The sequence below is a fragment of the Mytilus galloprovincialis genome, chromosome 7 (genome assembly GCF_965363235.1).
Source record: "Mytilus galloprovincialis chromosome 7, xbMytGall1.hap1.1, whole genome shotgun sequence".
NCBI lineage: Eukaryota > Metazoa > Mollusca > Bivalvia > Mytilida > Mytilidae > Mytilus > Mytilus galloprovincialis.
In genome coordinates this window covers 97,134,982-97,157,315 of record NC_134844.1, presented here as the reverse complement: position 1 = coordinate 97,157,315, position 22,334 = coordinate 97,134,982, and the positions used below count along the sequence as shown (strand labels likewise).

The 22,334-nt window shown below is 33.0% G+C and overlaps 1 protein-coding gene and 1 long non-coding RNA gene across 2 annotated transcripts in view; one reads left to right on the top strand and one right to left on the bottom strand.

Moving 5' to 3' along the window:
- LOC143084045 (uncharacterized) overlaps window positions 1–9,072 on the top strand; it is a 96,015-nt gene extending 86,943 nt beyond the window's left edge. Inside the window, exons 11-14 of the mRNA XM_076260463.1 lie at window positions 1,243–1,270; window positions 3,519–3,845; window positions 5,858–6,157; window positions 7,795–9,072. Coding sequence (XP_076116578.1) covers window positions 1,243–1,270; window positions 3,519–3,845; window positions 5,858–6,157; window positions 7,795–8,144 — 1,005 coding nt within the window. The 3' untranslated portion in view covers window positions 8,145–9,072. The remainder of the gene's footprint in view (window positions 1–1,242; window positions 1,271–3,518; window positions 3,846–5,857; window positions 6,158–7,794) is intronic.
- LOC143084046 (uncharacterized) overlaps window positions 1–22,334 on the bottom strand; it is a 242,736-nt gene that overhangs the window by 185,433 nt on the left and 34,969 nt on the right. The gene's annotated exons all lie outside the window — the stretch shown is intronic.

Sequence of the window (22,334 nt, the reverse complement as noted above, 5' to 3'; positions counted from 1 at the left end):
TGAAACATTGGCAGACGCATTAAGTGATTACCGGTAAGAGAAAATGTCTGATGCAATTTTTTGGAAATATATTTTCATTTTCAGTATCCTTTTAAAAGATGGTCTTACTTTTCAGTTAACATTTACAGACAGTTTGGGATTTTTTTTTTGCCGTGCTAAGTGTGTAAGCCTTCATAAAACTAAGACAGAAGTGGCATATAAAGAAAAAACATTTCTGTATTTCACAAATAAATGGACTGAGTTTTTATTAAGTCAGCATTACACTTCCATACTCAGCAGCAATTGGAACCGAGACAAATGGTTTCTTGGATTCCCTGACGAATGTTTGAAATGATTTTTGTGTTAGACATTTCTGGTCCAGGAGGATCGTGAGGTTTTATTTGAACACAAAAGCTTTTATGTAATTATATTTCCTTCGTTTTTACCTATGAGAAAGGGTAACTACTATATACTTTATGTGCTATAAATGACTAAAATTAAGTATCTACTATCTTTTTTCTAGGCGTCTTTGTTTGAATATTTATGTAGGTAACCGTTTACACCTGTCCTGTTACTGACCCAATAGTGTCCCTTTAACTACAAAAAAACTGTCTTACGATTGTGTTTGTTTGTTTTGTTCACGCATCCTTGTCAATATAATGGAATTTGATGCGAGTGCCATACAAGTGAGAATTTTATCTGGCTATAAAACCAAGTTCAATCAACCATGTTCTACATAAGAAAATGCCTTTAACAAGAATATGACAGTTGTTATCTATTCTTTTGATGGGTTTGAGCTTTTGATTTTGCCTACTTAAATTTTCCTCCGAGTTCAATATTTTTGTGAGTTAACTTTTTTGTTTACAAGTGTGAGATTCAATTGGCTATAACACGCTTTCTTTTCCTGAAAAATGTGTGTACCAAGTTATGAATATGGCCGCTGTTGGTTTTTTTCTCACTTTTTCAGTTAAATAATATCGTTGAAATATGTAAATTTCTGATGAACGTCCTGTTTTTGAATTTGTCTTTGTGTTCAGTATTTTTGTTATACTTTTTTAAATTAATCTTTGCTCAGATTAAGTTTATATGATACTAATCGTTGATAAAAACCATCATACGCAATGAGTAATTTGAACATGTCTTTAGATTTTTACTTCTGTTATAACTGTAGGAACTTGTTTCCACATAACGTTGATCAATGTTAGATTTAACGTTACTCATCACCCTGAAATAAATTGATGTTTAATATGATAATATTTGCAGGTACGTCAGAGAAAACAAGTGAAATCTAGTAAGTACTTTGATATTTAAAGGCTTTGCTTATGCATGCTACATTTAAAAAAACAATCTTACTATTATGTATCGTAAAAAAATCATAAATGTTATGCTTACCTTGGTACAATATCGGATTAAGGGAAGTTAACGTAAACAAAAGGTCATCTTGATACATTTTTACCTAACTGTGCAACCCAGATTTTTCACATTTCATGGGATTAAGTAATCATAATTTTATTATCTTTATCATATAGTTATGTATCTTTTTTATTAAAAAGCAATTAACACATACTTATGAAAACATAATCACTATATTTACAGAACTTTATCTTCCATGCGTGATTTGGTTGTAAAAATGAAAAGTTATGACTGCCTTCCTGAATTTATTCCAATTTCTTAAAACATTCAAAGTTTCTCTGTGTCCGTCGACTACTTTCATAAAGAAATTCACATCGTTAGAAACTATTGAACCAATTTTGACAATACCTAGAGTGAATATTACATTGAGTATGCAGCATAAACAAGCATGGCTGATATGGCTAAATATAGAACATACGGTTACCATGAATTGTTTTGTTTAAAATCTTAAAAGCCTGAATAATAGTAGATAGACAAATCTATAACATGGGCCAAATGTGTTTACCAATTTTTCGAACTTTGGAGCTTAGTGTTTTGTAACACAAACATATAAACTAAGTAATTGTGAATTTAATGATCATACTACATTGTGTTGTGTGTACTGTTATGTGTCTTTTGTCATTTTTGTCTCACTTGTGATAAAAGTTGAAGAATGTGAGACAATCTGGTGACGTTTTAATTATTTTGTAAAGCTTAATATTTCAGAAAGTAGAAGACGTGGATTCTTTATTTATGCCCAGATTCCTTAGGTTACAAAGTTCATGTTTTGTATATGTCCATCGATGTTTCAGTAATGATTCTCACTTATGATAAGTAATACTATAAATAACTGGTTCCTTTGAATGTCTTGTTGTCAATCAGACATCAATCACCTGACCTTGACCTTTATTAATGTATCAATGAGCAGGATTATGCTTACTTGGTCAAGTTCGTATCTCAAATACTATTTATGCAACAAGACAACTATATTTGGTAAGTGTAATGAATGTAACGTATACATGTCTGATTAAACTTAATCTCATTTTCAGGGTTCATTCAATTTGTTTTTCTTTATGATTGGACATTTTTCCAGAAATCCTAACATAGTCTAAAATCAGTCATTGTGTTAGTTCGTTCGGTATTTGTTAGAACTTATCACACAGGGAAACTACACATTGGCGTCTCTACGCTACTTCCAACGTTTTTATGCCCCACCTACGATAGAAGAGGGGCATTATGTTTTATGGTCTGTGCGTCCGTCCGTTTGTTTGTCCCGCTTCAGGTTAAAGTTTTTGGTCAAGGTAGTTTTTGATGAAGTTCAAGTCCAATCAACTTGAAACTTAGTACACATGTTCCCCATTATATGATCATTCTAATTTTAATGCCAAATTAGAGTGTTGACCCCCAAATTTCACGGTCCACTGAACAAAGAAAAAAATACTGCGAAGCTCAGGTTTGTTTTGGTTAAAGTTTTTGGTCAAGGTAGTTTTTGATGAAGTTCAAGTCCAATCAACGCCTATGATCAAGGATTGGTTTTCCTTGTGAAGTTAATAGCACAGATGATATAAGTTATATGCCAACTATATTTGATGTATCAAATGATTGTAAGGTGTACATTACTGATTGGCAGGTTTCTCATTGGTCAATCTATTGTTTGGTAGTTTGCTTGGAAAAATGGATCAGGTGCATGGCATGATTGTAAGGTGTAGATGTCTGACTGGCAGGTTTCCTCTGACCTTAACCCCATTTTTTTAAAATTTATTGTTCAATGTTCAGTTTTTGTGGTTTGTTTAGTTTCTGTAATACTAGTAATCTATGTATACATTATATGTCTTGAATAATGATAAAATTGCATTGAAGTAATTAAGGAAATAATTAGATCCGATTTCAAGTTTCAGCTATTGTCTCCAATCCAGATGTTGAATTGAATCCAAAAACCGTATACATTACCTTATTTGTTTTTTAGTACCTGCTGGAAAATAAATGCAAAGTTTTACCCTTCAGTTCTCACAAGCATAATACGCATTTAACTGTCCAAGATCAACAATATTCCATTGTTTAATAAAGCATTCAGGGTAACACTGCAATTTGAGTCTTTGATTAGTTTTAACGAATTATCTGGAGATATATTTGATTTCTTATTCTAGGTATTCCTGACGATATTCTAGACTGTATTCCATCAGATGAAATCATAGATAGATTAGCACCGCTGATTGGCAAGATAGTCTTTCAACTAGGAATAGAACTTGGATTGTCTGTAGCAGAGATAGAGACTATCAAAGAGAAATATGATCGTGATTTGACAGCACAGAATAAGGAAGTGTTGTTTACATGGAGGAAAGACAAAACCGTGAACCCTACAGTACGGGTTCTTGTGCAAGTTTTTGTAAATATTGGTAAAGGAGCAATGTGTTTAAAGGAAGTTGTGAAAGATGTTGATCCCAATACACTTAAAGCAATAGAAATTGTTTCAGGTAATACTATATGAACGGTCTGAGTAAATAAAAAAAACAGCACTATAACGTTTTTTGTAAATCAGTTATTCAGTACAGGAAATATGTATATCATAGATTAATATATAAAATCAGTGCTAAATCACTATTTGTAAAATAGTGTTGCCTAGTATTATACATACTTGCCAACCTCTGACAATGGGAAATCATGTCATGACATGACATGACATGTCAAAAAACGTGTGAAAACGCATGACATGGATGCAGACTTTTTGATATGAATGTTGTCATGTTCATAATTTCACATACAAATTTGTCAATATAAAAAAAACTGTATATATTCTACTGTAAACTTTATTGTATTAAACAGTGGTCTGTTATGTTGCTTTTGAATCACCACCTCTAGGCACATATTCAAAACGACTGCCAATTTAGTTACATTTATTTGATAACAGCATACAATATAAATGTCACATAGTCAAGATCTGATCAGAATTCAGTGTCAATTTCTTTATAATTGAAAATGCTCTCCCACAGTAGGAATAGGTATTTGACATAATTAGCTTTATCAAGATTTGAGAGAATGTCATAAATGATAATGTTGATTTTTGGCAATGTAAAATGTCATCTATTATCTCTGCCATTGCTCCCATTCCTATTGCCTGGTCAAAACTGGGTAGTTCATCAGAAGATAGCTGGTACTATGAGAGCTGATCCAACAGTTCTGTAATATATTCATCCCCATGGCCTGTAGAAATCTATTGGCTAGATTTGAAACTGAAATTGAAAAAGAAAATGTTTTATAAATTTGATTTCCATTAAATAAACATGTTAAATGCTTATTCAAGTAGCTACATTGTATTTCTCTTCTCACATGTATTGCTTTTATCATTGCAACATAGAATGCAGAATACGTTACTTGTCACTCGATCATTTAAACTTGAACTCCAAAATATAATTTATAAATCTTGAATCTTGGTACGTACACATCGTTTAGGCTTAACAATCGGCGCTTTAGTTTAGGCGACGTTACAGGCCCTGATAGCGACCTTTTCCTGTGAACATTTCCCCTATAAAGTGAATTTGAAAGAAAGTCATTTATTGCTGAATAAGGAAAAAATCCGAGAATAGCGATATCACTAACTACCAAAAAATGAAAAGAAATAAAAAGCGTGTAAAGTGGTGAAAAGCGTGTACACGCCATGTGACAAAATCCTCGTGTGTAAACCGTTGAAAACGCGTGTATTACAAGTGAATGTTATGTCACTTGGCATGTATGGTATTATATATTGCCCTTAACGTTATGTTTGTTGAAGGAAATTACATAAACTCAGGGAAATATATAAAACAAAGTTGGTCCATTGTACCTCATCATATGGTTAAGCAACAATCGCTTTTCTACCGCTATTGTCTTACGTATTAAGTTATTGCTCAACCAGACCTTGGTCACTTATTTCCTAAAAAAAATAGGGACGAAAGATACCAAAGGGACAGTCAAACTCATAAATGGAAAATAAACTAACAATGCCATGGCTAAAAATGAAAAAGACAAACAGACAAACAATAGTACAATGACATAACATAAAAAACTTAAGAATGAACAACACGAACCCAAATACTTGCTCAATAACACCAACTGGTTACAGCTTCGAAAACACTTGCTGCAGAAAAAAGAGGGGGGGAACCAAATAAAAAGATATATCAATTGGAAGGGGTGTGTTTTGTCAACCGTCCATTCCATACTGATAATGTTACATGTTGATTCTTTCGAAACTGATTGACATCAATATAATATACTGACATTTTGTTTTGCATTTCCTCTGACAACAACCCAACCATAGATCAGACACCTTACTTTGAATTACGAATGTAATCTGTGTATATGTTTCATGGCAGTTTTCTCATATAAAATAATACTTTTTTTAGGGCAACAACATCTGATAAACAAAAGCAATGTAGGATAATTGTAAGCATTGTTTTACTTGAAGATCCACGAAACTTCTTTGTTATTAAACTGATCTGTTCATTTACAGATAGAATCAGAGAAAATGAAAACAGAATCATACAGAACATACAAACAAGCCAGATTTTAGACCATATGATGACTAATTTGGTGATATCAGTAGATGACAGACTCCGTATTGGACAACATGCTGGACATGATGACCAGAACAAAGCATTGCTGGATATTGTTATTAAAAGGAGAGAACCTGCTTACAGTGTGTTTGTTGATGGATTACGTATTTATGGATACGAAGATATTGCTAATGATTTGAAATGTGATTCAGACGAAATGAGTCCAAGTACAACAACAGCATCTGCTGACACTGCAGGTATGGCAGAAGGGTTTATTATAAACACATGAAAAGAAGGTTTTATACTGGAAAAAAAGAAGTAAAATCACAAAAATACTGAAGAAAATTGAAAGCGGAAAGTCCCTAATTAAATGATAAAACACATCAAACGAATGAACATCAACTGTCATATTCCTGACTTTGTACAGGCATTTTCAAATCATTTATAAATTGTGTTGCATATTCATTCAAAATAGATATAATATATCTAATTCCAAAGACTATCTAGCAGAACATTTTGAGTCATATTTAGTGTATCATAAGTATACCACTTTTCTTGCATACCAATGAAGGTTACTGAAAGTTATCAGCAGCTCAGTAGTCAGTACTTTCGTACATGTCTTTTATATCTGGGCGTCGCTGGTGAGTCTTGTGTGGGCAAGGCGCGTTTTTGGCGTATTGAATTTTAAACCTGATGCTTTTTGTTATCTATTAATCATGTTTTTCTGTGTCTAATATGTTCTCCTATTTATTTGTATTGTAGTCCTGTAATATTATGTTGTCATTTCAATGTTATATTTAACTTTGCCATTAAAGTGCGAGGTTTGGCATGCCTTAAAACCAGGTTCAACCCACCACTTTTATTCCCCTTTAAAAGTGTCCTGTACCAAGTCAGGAAGATGGTCATTGTTATATATTGTTCGTTTCTCTTTGTGTTGCATTTTAACGTTGAGTCGTTTGTGTTTTCTCTTATTTTTGAGATATTGAGATAAGACGTGGCACGGTACTTGTCTATCCCAAATTCATGTATTTGGTTTTCATGTTACATTTGTTATTCTCGTGGTGTTTTGTCTGATGATTGGTCTGTTTCTGTGTGTGTTGCGTTTCGATGTTGTGTCGTTGTTCTCCTCTTATATTTAATGCGTTTCGCTCGGTTTTGGTTTGTTACCCCGATTTTGTTTTTTGTCCATGGATTTATGAGTTTTGAACAGCGGTATACTACTGTTGCCTTTATTTGGTAAAATTGTCTGTTTAAAAACTTTGAAATTATTAAGAAATTAAGGTTTCAACTCAATCAAACAAATTTGACTTGAGATGAATTTGGCTATTTGGTTTATGTATTATTATCATATAGCTCTTCAACGGTTTTGGTACTTATACATCCGCGGATTTCAAATTATAGGCTTTAAGCGTTCCTGACGAAGGTAAATCCAAGAAGTGCTTCGGACGAATGAAATTATTAAACGTGTTGTTTTCAATTTTTTAATGGTATATTAGCTGAGTCTTTCATGACGAATTTCAGTTTGTGTTATGTAACTATGATCTTAGACATTGTGACATTTAGAAATCATGTTCTCATACATTGAGTTCAAGATTCTTTTCTACAGTTATAAAGAAGTCGCAGTTTATTAAGTACCTGTAAGAATCAGGCAAATATGACCTCAGATGAGATTTAAGAAAGGTTTGTTATAAATCATGTCAGTACCGAAGTACTAACGATTAAGTTGATGATACCCTAGGGATCTTAAAGTCCAGCTGTGGTTTCTATCCAGTGCTGTTAAATAAAATGAATACAGCATGTGTCCGAATTGTATTACTGTACATGTGTTTACCTTCATCACAAATCATGAAATGTAAATAGCACTAAAGAAAAAAAATCTCTTGATATTTTGTAGGCTTATCACACTGGAATGTTCCGTTGTATAAAGTTCGACTACAAAAGAATTACCTCAAGGTTATCACTGATATACAACATGAGAGCATAGTAGATCATCTAATAACAACAGAGGTAGTTTCAGTTGATGATTGGAAGAATATAGAAACTGGTAAAACACCACAGGAAAAAAACAGGAATTTAATGGACATGATGTTGCGAAAAAATGAACAGTGCTTTAATGAATTCATCAAAGCCCTACAAAAAGACTCAGTTTATGCAGATCTAGCAGATCAAATAGAAAAGACTGACGTAACGAGCAGAGATATGGCAACCCTCCATAAATGCTTGAAACATTGTGAAATAGGATGAATGTGTTTTCTTTCAGAAAAAAAGTGTTCACGACAAGGTAAAGACATCTAGGACAAACGCCTGTAAACAATTAGTAGGAGGAGGTATAGTCGATCCAATGTTCAATAATTTGGTCACTTAAACCCTCTCTTATACTAGAATGAATCACAATATACATTGTACTAGTGACATTTTTTATATTATATTTTGGAGTTTGTTTTTGTTGCATATCCATCAGTTCTTGTTTGTAACTCAGATTGATTTTATCTAAATCAATGTATGACTTTTGGACAACAGTACATTACTGTTGCCTTCATTTATATTAAACATATTTCATGTTTGAGTGTCATACATGGCAAGGAAAAGGTAAATATGTACTAATCCCTTTTACGGGTGTTCATTCCTTAACACAAATCCCCTTTGAGTGTTCGTTCCTAAACAGATATGATAATTATGGAGCAGTCAAGACATATCCTGTTCAAGAAAATAATTTTATTGTATTTTGATACGATTATTGAAAACAAGTAATTGGCAAGTTCACATGCACTACTATTTTTTCAAAGGTCCAAACAATTGGACTGTGCGATATATTTTCAAATTTATATTTATACCTGCCCTCCCTCCCCGTCTGAACGGGAGACTCCCGCTCAAATGGCGAAATTCAGTAATATTTTAACCTTGAATGACAAGTCATCATTTACTACGTTTTTGTGTCACTGATGAAGGTTATGTTACATGTAAATCACAGACCATGAGAAATCAAATGGCTTAACTTGACAGCTTGTGTGTCAAACATCGTACTAATTAAGCTTTGTGTTATTAGAAACATTTCAAAGAAATTTCTAGTTACTTCCCATGTTTGATCCTGTTTTTAGTTATCTTTCTTGAAATAATGTTAATTGATAAAACAATATAAATTAAATACAGATCGCAACAAAAAATAACATTCAATTTGCAATATACATATCATATATGGGAACCAGTTGGTAAACACAACATCTATCAATAGTATATATCTCAAAAGAGGCGTGGTTTGTGAAACACATGTATTTACAAAGTGCAAGGTAATGTCATAGCTTGATACAATATACTAGTGATAACTGTATTTAGGTTATTACAAATTTAATTTCAGTCATAGCTTTTTATGTTTATCTCATAAGATGGTAAATGTTACCTTAATAGTGAATGTAGGTCTAAATTGTAAGTCTAATGAATTATAAAGTATGTACATACGAAATAACTAATTAAGAGACTGTTTTCGTGTCTTTAAAGTGTTTATGAATTTTTGACAGTAGCTTGTTGTAAATGGAGTTTATCAGACAGCTACTTTTTTTTGTACATGTGTAAATAAAAATGGCTCTTCATGAATATAGTATTGAACAAAAATGCAATGACATGCTCTTATTACGTAAATATAGTTGTTTCTACATAACATGGTATTTTTTTGTATTTGACATAACGCCTCTGTTTTGTTCAACGAACCCATCTTTCATCTATCAGAAAACCGAATTTTTAATGTATCACATATTTAGATAATGTATTATGAAAATGGACTCAAATGTTTTTTTCTGTGTATTTTAAGTTGTTTGTTTAAAGATTGTTAACATGCCAGTGAAAATATAAATAGTCTTCCAACAACTTCACAGCTTGGTGCGTTAGCATTCTTGTATTCTTCTTTTTATGCTTTTATAGTTTTGTTTGTTAAATGTATTTTGTGTATGTTTATACTATTTGTCACAAACTTATTGTTCAGAGTTTATATGACAATATATTGTCGAGCCTGCAACTTTTGTTGCAGAAAGCTCGACATAGGGATAGTGACTACTTGAAAAAAAAGTTCAGATTTTTTGTAATGTTAAATTCTCTCTTACTGTAAGTAATAGGATAACTATATTTAGTATGTGCGTACCTTGCAAGGTCCTCATGCCCGTCAGACAGTTTTCACTTGACCTCGACCTCATTTCATGGATCAGTGAACAAGGTTAAGTTTTGGTGGTCAAGTCCATATCTCAGATACTATAAGCAAAAGGTCTAGGATATTCGGTGTATGGAAGGACAGTAAGGTGTACAAGTCCAACTGGCAGGTGTCATCTGACCTTGACCTCATTTTCATGGTTCAGTGGTTATAGTTAAGTTTTTGTGTTTTGGTCTGTTTTTCTCATACTTTATGTAATAGGTTTACTATATTTGTTGTATGGAATGATTGTAAGATGTACATGTCTAGCGGGCAGATGTCATTTGACCTTGGCCTCATTTTCATGGTTCAGTGGTTATAGTTAAGTTTTTGTGTTTTGGTCTGTTTTTCTCATACTTTATGCAATAGGCTTACTATATTTGTTGTATGGAATCATTGTAAGGTGTACATGTCTAGCGGGCAGATGTCATCTGACCTTGACGTCAGTTTCATGGTTCAGTGGTCAAAGTTAAGTTTTTGAGTTTTGGTCTTTTTATCTAATACTATATGTCATAGGTCAACTATATTTGGTGTAGGGAAATATTTTATGATCTATATGTCAGTCGTGCAGGTTTTATTTGACCTTGACCTGGTTTTTATGGTTCATTGCTCAGTGTTAAATTTTTGTGTTTTGGTCTATTTTCGTAAACTATAAGCAATAGGTCAACTATATTTGTTGTATGGAAGCATTGTTAGCTGTACATGTCTGCCTGGCATATGGTTCAACTGACCTTGACCTCATTTTCATGGTTCATGTTAAGTTTATGTGACAGTCGTAATAAAGCTTTATATTTAGGAGTATCAACATAATATCAATGATTAGTAAAGAAGGCGAGACATTTCAGTGTGTGCACTCTTGTATTTCAATTGAATTGATTGAATATATATTTTAGCGTTAGCATTTAACATCATACCATAGATATTGTCCTCTGACAAACTTGCAAATTTTCTTTTTATCTGCAGTTGTGCTTCTGGCATTGTTGTTATATGTGATGTCATAACGTATAGTAATTTTGAACACCATCAATACACTTTAAAATAGAAACAGATTTATAAAACAACCTTTGTAGCACGTGATCGTAATATCCAATGAAAACAGGAGAAGTCTACACCATATGTAATAAAATCAAATATTTGAAAGTGTTTTGAGAATATATTAAATGTCAAACAAACATTTATGGACCTACACCCGATCAAATGTAGGGCATCTACCAAGTCATGCTATCTGCACCATGTGTTGTTTGTTTGTGTTTTAGCGTAATGCTATACAACATCCTACTTGATTTTCCTTTACACATTTTTGTCGATTGTCATTGATTAATGAGTCTTTTTCTAAAATCAATTTTAAGATACCAAGACATTCTTGATACATATTCCTTATCAACTCCACAAATAATACATGGTGGTCTTGGAGTATAGATTTTAGTTACTGATTTTGCTTATCATCCTAAATATGTGTGATAGTGTTCTTGTATTTGTCTTTGTAAATTACTTTTAATGTATCATGCTTATGCTGTTTTGGTTATATCCTTTTGGTGTGGCTCGGTACTAAAACATCGCACATTGTGTTATTGTGCTATAATTGTCATTTTTGTATGCATGTCTTTCATTTTTGCTTATGTGCTTTGGTCTATATGCCATATTGTTTTTCTTTGTTGACATATTTTTCTTTTTATTTTATAGTGATTAAGATTATAACACAATGTACTGCCCTATTTTGACCTTCTTATCTATCATGTCTGTTTGTTTTGTTCAAAACATAGTTGTCCATATAAAAGCTCCTGTATGTGACTATCATACCATTGAGAGGTTTAGCTAGCTATAAAACCAGGTTTATTCCACCATTTCTTCATAATAAAATACCTGAACTGAGTCAAAAATATGACAGTTGTGATCCATTTGTTTTGGTGTCTTTGAACTTTTGATTTTGCCATTTGATGAGCTTTATAAGGAAACGTTTCGGTATTTTTGTTATTTCATTTTTTTTTGTAAACGATGAACACAATGAGGTTCAATACTAAGCCCAGAAAGTTTTATAAGATTTTTTTTTTATGTTGTACGTTAGTTTTATTTAGGGGAATCAAGTGCGTAAAAAAAAATTTCAATATTCATTGTCATTTTTGATAAATTTAACTTTTTAGCTCACCTGGCCCGAAGGGCCATGTGAGCATGTGAGCTTTTCCCATCACTTTGCGTCCGGCGTCCGGCGTCGTCCGGCGTCCTTGTTAACTTTTACAAAAATCTTCTCCTCTGAAACTGCTGGGTCAAATTAAACCAAACTTGTCCACAATCATCATTGGGGTATCTAGTTTAAAAAATGTGTCCCGTGACCCGGCCAACCAACCAAGACGGCCGCCATGGCTAAAAATAGAACAAAGGGGTAAAATGCAGTTTTGGCTTATAACTCAAAAACCAAAGCATTTAGAGCAAATCTGACAGCGGTAAAATTGTCCATCAGGTCAAGATCTATCTGCCCTGAAATTTTCAGATGAATCGGACATTTCATTGTTGGGTTGCTGCCCCTGAAATGGTAATTTTAAGGAAATTGTGCTGTTTTTGGTTATTATCTTGAATATTATTATAGATAGAGATAAGCTGTAAACAGCAATAATGTTCAGCAAAGTAAGATCTACAAATAAGTCAACATGACCAAAATGGTCAGTTGACCACTTTAGGAGTTATTGCCCTTTATAGTCAATTTTTAACCATTTTTCGTAAATCTTAGTAATCTTGTAGAAAAATCTTCTCCTCTGAAACTACTGGGCCAAATTTAATTAAACTTAGCCATAATCATCATTGGGGTATCTAGTTAAAAAATGTGTCTGGTAACTCGGCCATCAAACCAAGATGGCCGTCATGGCTAAAAATAGAACATGGGGGTAAAATGCAGTTTTTTGGCTTATAACTCAAAAACCAAAGCATTAAGAGCAAATCTGACAGGAAGTAAAATTGTTCATCAGGTCACGATCTATCTGCCCTGGAATTTTCAGATTAATCGAATAATCGGTTGTTAGGTTGCCCCTGAATTGGTAATTTTGAGGAAATTTTGCTGTTTTTTTGTTATTATCTTGAATATTATTATAGATAGAGATAAACTGTAAACAGCAATAATGTACAGCAAAGTAAGAACTAAAAAGTCAGTATGACCAAAATAGTCAATTGACCCCCTAAGGAGTTATTGCCCTTCATAGTCAATTTTTAACAATTTTCTTAAAATTTGAAGATTTTCAATAACATTTTTCACACAAAGTACTGTTATAGATAGAGATAATTGTAAGCAGCAAGAATGTTTAGTAAAGTAAGATCTACAAACACATCACCATCACCAAAACACAATTTTGTCATGCATCCATCTGTGTCCATTGTTTGATATTCACATAGACCAAGGTGAGCGACACAGGCTCTTTAGAGCCTCTAGTTCCTTTCATCGCCAATATCATATGATTATAACAATCAGGAAACTTGATTTGATTGCCTATTAAACAACTATCCGCCAAAAGTTAAATAAAGTAGATGTAAGTAATTACAGGCAACTCTACGACCTTCGAAAATGATAAAAAACCAAGAACGTATAGTCAGCTATAAAAGACCCTGACATGACAAAAAGGAAACAATTCAATTGAAGAAACCAACAGCACAATTCATAACAAAACAATTTACGAAAAACAAATAAGACAGACATGAAACAACAACAAACACTGAACTACAGGCTCGTGACTTGGGACAGACAAATAAAGAATGTGGTGGGGTTAAACAAGTTTGTGCCACTTGTATTTTTTGTCCATTAGATGAGTTAAGCCTTTTGCAACTGATTTTTATAGTTCGTTCTTATGTTGTACTGTTATACCACTGTCCCAGGTTAGGGTAGGGTTGGGATCCCGCTTACATGTTTAAACCCGTCACATTATTTATGTATGTGTCTGTCCCAAGCTTGTAATTCAGTGGTTGTCGTTTGTTTATGTGTTACATATTTGTTTTTCGTTAATTTGTTAAAAATAAATAAGGCCGTTAGTTTTCTCCTTTGAATTGTTTTACATTGTCTTATCGGGGCCTTTTATAGCTGCCTATGCGGTATGGGCTTTGCTCATTGTTTAAGGCCGTACGGTGACCTATAGTTGTTAATGTTTGTGTCATTTTGGTCTTTTGTGGATAGTTGTTGGCAATCATACCACATCGTCTTTTTTATATTGTGAGACCTCCTGCCTCCCACAACATCAAACAGTGTTTTCTTATTTATTTCATTTTCTTCCACTTATTCTTTAACTCCATTATTATCTATGTCTATTGGTTTTATGTGAACATGTTTATATATTCAACATAAAAAACTAAAGACTAAGCATCAAGAACTCCACCAAAATCTGGGGGTGATAGCAGGTGCTCCGGAAGGGTAAGCAGATCCTGCGTCAAATGTGGCACCCATCGTGTTGCTTTTGTTATTACAAATCCGGTAAATAGTCCAATTTTGTAGTTCACTTACGTGAAAAGGGAAGGGTATTGAAGTTCAAACATAAGGAACATATTCGATATCATCTGTGAAACGGTTATTCCATAATGGTCAACCAACTCGTGATAGCATCCATAAAATTTATGAAGGGATGATTTTAACTCCACCATTTGGAACTCTTTGTTTAAAAGCTTCCTTGTGAGCAGCAATCCTCAACCAAGGAAATCATGATAGGAAACACAAGCCCGTGAATATCTTATCAATTTGGAGATATATAGTCCGGTAGTCCGGTGCCCCCTAAAATCTAGGAGGATTACCAAAACATGGTTAATCAGTAGTCCTGTGGACCACCTGGAAATTTGTATATGGTCTGGCTATTTCAATGCTAAAAATTGGCATAAAATTCCTCCCAATTATGTTTACATTTTTCAAAGACAGTGATGGCATTTGGAAGAACATAAATTTTATATTGTTATTATGAAAGCACTTTTAAGATCCAGATTTCTGACCAGAATCTTCAGTGTTTGTAACACATGGGATTTTCAATGTAAAATGAAAATGTCTGATAACCAAAATGTGAAGAAACTGCAGATTAGACAGCAAAGGTCAGCAAAAAAAAACGTAGGTGTCAGAGTAAAAAAAAAAAACTTCCCAAATTTGGAAAAAAAAATTATTACCCCTTAAAAAAGAAACAGGAAGAGGTAGCTCGAAAAAAAGCCAACAATATTTGTTGGTGGCTTTCTTATTAAAAAAAACATATATGCATGTCATTCAAAATGGTATTAAAGGCATTTTGTTTTAATAATAATGATAATAATAATAATTCTTTATTTAAAGAGGGTTACACAGTTAGCTGTAAAGATAATCTTCCCTGAGGCCCTCATGAAATACAATGAAATATAACAAACAATTACAAAATATCAAACAGACGCACATACATGAATAATGAAATAAAAAATTGTTATGAAATATACAATTTTCAAAACAGGTAAAAGTTACAAATTCATATATGACATGTATAGTATTGGCATCAACAATATCATAAGTTTGAGTAAATGTGTGAAAATTATTATGCATATAAAAAATGCACAGCTTCTTAATGTTCCATCAAGTAATTTTTTTAAATCTTTTTTGAATGAGCTTGTACTTGAGGTTGATTTTTTCAGGGATATTGGTAAGTTATTCCATAAAATAGATCCTGAATAGATAAAAGATTACTTATAAAGCTCTGTTTTGGCTTTTTGAACTTGTAAATTTTTGCAAGAGGCATTTCTCAAACAATACTGGTTTATTTCTGGCATTTCTTTAAACTTTTCAGGGAGATATACAGGGGCTTCATTCTTAAGGCATTTATGCATCAAAACTGATTTGTGGTATGAGATTCTGTTCTCTACTGTCATCATTCCATCCAAGCTGTTTAAACAGTGGAGCTGATGATGAAAGTGGATCAGCATCTAAAATAAGTCTTGCAGCCCTTTTCTGCAATTTTATTATTCCGACTAGCTCATTTTTAGCACAGCCACTCCAAATAATACAACAATAATCTGTAAGTGGGAGAATATAACCATTATAAAATAATAGCAACATATCCACTGAATTGCTTTCAACAATGATGATGAAGTTGACATCTAATTCACAAACAAAGACATTGTATCACTACAAGAAAAATCTTATAAACTGTTTGAAGAATTAATGAAAACTTTGACTTATTTTTATCCTTTTTTTCTAAATAATCCTGGAATAAAAGGTCAAATAACTCCACCTAACAAGGCCTTAGAAATTGTCTCAGATTGCAGATTTTGCATTTCATTTTTCAAAATTTTCTGACGGTAAAAGTTCAGTAGTAGTAAAATTTATTCACTGAATGTCAACTTTAATTTATCTGAAAAAAAAACAAAATATTTTCAAAACTCAAATGAACATTTGTGTGCTTTTGAGGTGCTCAGATGGCAGGAAATTGCATCTTATTTCGAAAAATTTTCTTTGGGGGACGTGCCCCAAACCCCCCTAGCTAGTTCGGCCGCGTTGCGGCCCTCACCGGTGATAGAGGTGGACTACCAGGACTACCAAAAAAAATTTTTTGGTAGCCCTGTGGACTACATCACCTCTAATGTTAGTGTCAAACCCTGTGTAGGCGCTGCTGGGATATTGCTACATAGAAATGGAAATGGAAAGCTGAAGTCATGTCTTTTGTCGTAAAGTTTTGTTTTCAACCGACCCTAATTGTCAATTTCTAGATGTAAGTCAAGATATGATGCAGACTTACCTGTATCCGTAGCATCATCTATCTCTAGTTCGATGGGATAGATTCGGTCAAAATAGTCACCAATTTTTGTATTTTTTAGTGAGAGAACATCATCTATATACATGTAGCGGAACATAAAGTTAAGGGATATTACTAACTCCTTATCATTTTTCCTAAGAAGTTCCTGTATGAAGTCAGCCTCATAATAATAAAGAAACAAGTCGGCAAGAAGAGGGCAAAATTAGTTCCCATTGGAATTCCGACAGTCTGTTGAAAAACATGTCCTGCAAATGTAACAAATATGTTGTCAATCAAAAAATCAAGTATCTTGATAGTGTCAGTTTCAGATAATATTTTAGAAGGTGGAAAACCTGGATGATTAAAGCTTTGTATATAGATGTCTTATGTTATAAAGTTTCTGTCTGCCACAAACCAACAATATCTACTATCTATAGCGAACATAGATACAAAAGACCTCATTTTCATGGTTCAGCGACTACTTGAAAAATAGTTGAAGATTTTTTGAATGTTACTTTCTCTCTAATTATACATACTAAGGTGATTTTATTTAGTATGTGCATACCTTGCAAGGTTAGCATACCTGTCAGTTTATATACAGGCAAACAATAAAAAATCTTGAACTTAATAAGACCAAATCTTACATTTATTGTGCATTTGTGCCACAATTTTGTTAATTTCAAATGAAAATGGCGTCCATCGTACGGCGTCTGTAAACTTTTACACAAACCTTCTCCTCTGAAACTACTGGGCCAAATTTGACCACAATCATTCTTGGGGTATCTGGTTTAAAAAAAATGTTCGATGACCTGGTCATCCAAACAAGATGGCCGCCATGGCTAAAAATAGAACACAGGGGTAAAATGTATATGTTGGCTTATATCTTTGAAACCAAAGCATTTAGAGCAAGTCTGACATTTTACATTTTAATGTTGTGTCGTTGTTCTCTTATATTTAATGCGTTTCCCTCAGTGTTAATTTGTTACCCCAATTTAGTGTTTATGCCCCACCAACGAGAGTAGAGGGGCATTATGTTTTCTGGTCTGTGCGTCCGTTCGTCCGTCCGTTCGGGCGTCCGTCTGTCCCGCTTCAGGTTAAAGTTTTTGATCAAGGTAGTTTTTGATGATGTTGAAGTCCAATCAACTTAAAACTTTGTATACATGTGCCCTATGATATGATCTTTCTAATTTAAATTCCAAATTATAGTTTTGACCCCAATTTTACGGTTCACTGAACATAGAAAATGATAGTGCAAATTTCAGGTTAAAGTTTTTGGTCAAGGTAGTTTTTGATAAAGTAGAAGTCCAATCAATTTGAAACTTAGTATACATGTTCCCTTTGATAAGATCATTCTAATTTTAATGCCAAATTTGAGAATTTATTCCAATTTCACGGTCCACCTAACATAGAAAATGATAGTGCGAGTGGGGCATCCGTGTACTGTAGACACATTCTTGTTTGTCCATGAATTTATGCGTTTTAAACAGCGGTATACTACTGTTGCCTTTATTTATGGGGTAAAATTGTTAAGGTCAAGATCTATCTGCCCTGAAATTTTCAGACGAATCGGACAATCTGTTGTTAGGTTCTTGCCGCTGAATTGGTTATTTTAAGGAAATTTTGCAGTTTTTGGTTATTATCTTGAATACTATTATAGATAGAGATAAACTTTAAACAGCAATAATGTTCAGCAAAGTAAGATCTACAAATAAGTCAACATGACAAGTTGATCCCTTAAGGAGTAATTGCCCTTTATACAATTTTTTGTAAATCTTTTACAAAAATCTTCTCTGAAATTTTACCAAACTTGCCCACATTCATCTTTAGGGTATTTAGTTTAAAACAATGTGTCCGGTGACCCTGCCTGTAAATTAAGATGGCCGCCATGGCTTAAAATAGTACATAGGGTAAAATGCAGTTTTTGGCTCATATCTCTGAAACCAAAGCATTTAGAGAAAATCTGCAGGGAATAAAATTGTTCATTAGGTCAAGATATATCTGCCCTGAAATTTTCAGACCAATCGGGCAACTTGGGCTGCTGCCCCTGAATTAGTAATTTTAGGAAAACTTTGCAGCTTTTGATTATTATCTTCAATATTATTATAGATAGAGATAACCTTTAAATTGCAATAATGTACTGCAAAGTAAGAGTTACAAATAAGTCAACTTGACCAAAGTGATCAATTGACCCCTTAAGAATAATGGTCCTTTATAGTAAATTTTTAACAATTTTCATAAATTTTGTAAATTTTTGTAAACTTTTACAAAATATATTCTAATGTCACTTCTTGGCCAATTTCATTATCGATAAAGATAATTGTAAGCAGCAAGATTGTTCAATAAAGAAAGATCTACAAACGCATCACCAACACCAAAACATAATTTTGTCATGAATCTTTAATATGCACATAGACCAAGGTGAGGGACAGAGGCTCTTTAGAGCCTCTAGTTTTCATTTTTTCAACCAATTTTATAATTCAGAAAAACTTTATTTAACCAGATGCTCCGCAGGGTGCAGCTATATACGACCGCAGAGGTTGAACCCTGAACAGTTGGGGCAAGTATGGACACAACATTTAAGCTGGATTCAGCTCTAAATTTGGATTGTGATTAAATAGTTGACACAGCATAGGTTTCTGACACAGAATGAATGTGGTCTAATGAACTTAAAATATTTTTTTTGCCTTTGAGCAACTCACTATGCTGTTGAATATTAATTCTCTCAAAAAAATGTTTGAAGAAATTTTCTTTTTATTTATGAAATCTGAAAAAAAATTCACATCCCCCTTTCCCTTTTTCCAAAAATGGAGTTTGCAACAATACTACTCATATAAATACATCATAAAATATTAAAATGTAAAATAAAGTGCTTGTTATCACTGAATGGTAAAGATTGTTTTAATTAATCAGTTGGTAGTAAAAGTGAATATACATTGTATATTGTATAAAACAATGATTTAAGTTGATCCAACTACTATTCTGGACAAAGAAAGATAACTCCAATTGAAAATTTCTTGATATTGCACAATATTGTGCAATTAGATATTTCTTGCTATTGCGCAATATTGTGCAATTAAAAATATTTGCTATTGCACAATACTGTGCAATTGAAGATTTCTTGCTATTGCGCAATACTGTGCAATTGAAAATTTCTTGCTATTGCACAATACTGTGCAATTGAAGATTTCTTGCTATTGTTGAATACTGTGCAATTGCACAATACTTAATATAATAATTTTGGATCCTGATTTGAACCAACTTGAAAACTGGGCCCATAATCAAACATCTAAGTATATGTTTAGATTCAGCATATCAAAAAAGTCCAAGAATTCAATTTTTGTTAAAATCAAACTTAGTTTAATTTTGGACCCTTTGGACTTTAATGTAGACCAATTTGAAAACGGGACCAAAAATTAAGAATCTACATACACAGTTAGATTCGGCATATCAAAGAACCCAAATTATTAAATTTTTGATGAAATCAAACAAAGTTCAATTTTGGACCCTTTGGGCCCCTTATTTCTAAACTGTTGGGACCAAACCTCCAAAAATCAAACCCAACCTTCCTTTTATGGTCATTAACCTTGTGTTTAAATTTCATAGATTTCTATTTACTTATACTAAAGTTATGGTGCGAAAACCAAGAATAGGCCCCTTTTTGGCCCCTAATTCCTAAACTGTTGGGACCAAAACTCCTAAAATCTATCCCAACCTTCCTTTTGTGTTCATAACCCTTGTGTTTAAATTTCATTGATTTCTATTTACTTATACTAAAGTTATTGTACGAAAACCAAGAATAATGCTTATTTGGGCCCTTTTTTGCCCATAATTCCTAAACTTTTGGAACCAAAACTCCCAAAATCAATCCCAACCTTCCATTTGTGGTCATAAACCTTGTGTCAAAATTTCATAGATTTCAATATACTTAAACTAAAGTTATAGTGCGAAAACCAAGAACATTTTATTTGGGCCCTTTTTGGCCCTTAATTCCTAAAATGTTGGGACCAAAACTCCCAAAATCAATCCCAAACTTCCTTTTGTGTTCATAAACCTTGTGTTAAAATTTCATAGATTTCTATTCACTTTTACTAAAGTTAGAGTGCGAAAACTAAAAGTATTTGGACGACGACGACGCAAGACGACGACGACGACGCCAACGTGAAGGCAATATACGACAAAAAATTAAAATTTTTGCGGTCATATAAAAAAGGGGGTGCACCATATCCATAGAAACCTGTTACTGTATTTACTGATGTCGGCCATCTTGGTTGGTAGACGGTGTCATTAGACACTTTATTTTAAATATATACCCTAGTAATGATCGTGGCAAAGTTTGGTTAAATTTGGCCCATAGTTTTAGAAAAGAAGATTTTTGTACAAGTTACAAAAATGACGAAAAGTTGTTCAAGATTGACTATAAAGGGCAATAACTCCTTAAGGGGTCCTCTAACAATTTTGATCATGTTGACTTATTTGCAGATCTTAATTTGCTGAACATTATTGCTGTTAAGAGTTTATCTCTATCGAGAATAATATTCAAGATAATAACCAAAAACGGCAAAACATCCTCAAAATTACCAAATCAGGGGCAGCAACCCAATAACAGGTTCTCCGATTCTTCTGAATAATTTAGGGTAGATTGATCTTGACCTGATCAAAAATCTTTCTTTGTCAGATTTGCTCTTAATGCTTTGGTTTAAAAGATATAAGCCAAAATCTACATTTTACCCCTATGTTCTATTTTTATCCATGGCAGCCATCTTGCTTAGTTGGCTGGGTTACCGGACACATTTTTTAAACTAAATACCCCAATAATGATTGTGGCCAAGTTTGGTTTGATTTGGCCCAGTAGTTTCAGAGAAGATTTTTGTAAAATTTAACGACGACGGAGGCAAAGTTATGAGAAAAGCTCACTTTGACCTTCAGGCTAGGTGAGTTAAAAATGTGGTATTTTATTATGCTTCCTTGTGAACATGTTGAGCATATAAGCTGATAAATGTTGTTGTTAAACTTTTCTTTTCATCTATTAAAATTTTAAAGATTTTAAAAAAGAAATTGGTAAAAATAGTTGTTTAAGGGTAATAACTCTTGTAACAGGTCGTGTAACAGTCTTTATGAAACTGACAATAGGTAGATCTCATCATTTTAAACATATCTGTTCCTGTCAAGATTTTCTCTGTTTATAAGAAAAAAAATAGACAAAACTTACATTCCAGATGGTCTGCTTGTTAGCCATGTCGGCCATGTTTATGGTAAGATTGGATCAGTGGACACATTGTTGTAGTAGATACTATAATGACAATTTTGGAAACGTTGTGTTGCCGAGTAGTTTCACCCATAAAAGACTTTGTTGGTTGTAAAGTGATGAGAAAAACTCCCTCACTCCTTCTGGCCCAGAAAAGTCTATGAACAAATTTAAAATGTTCAATTGAAAACTAATTTAAATAATGATAAGGGGTCTTTAATTACACTACAAAGTGATGACCTGCCTATAACTAAACTGCTGTGCCTAATTAAACCAAACTTGGTCTCAATCATTTTTTGGGTATG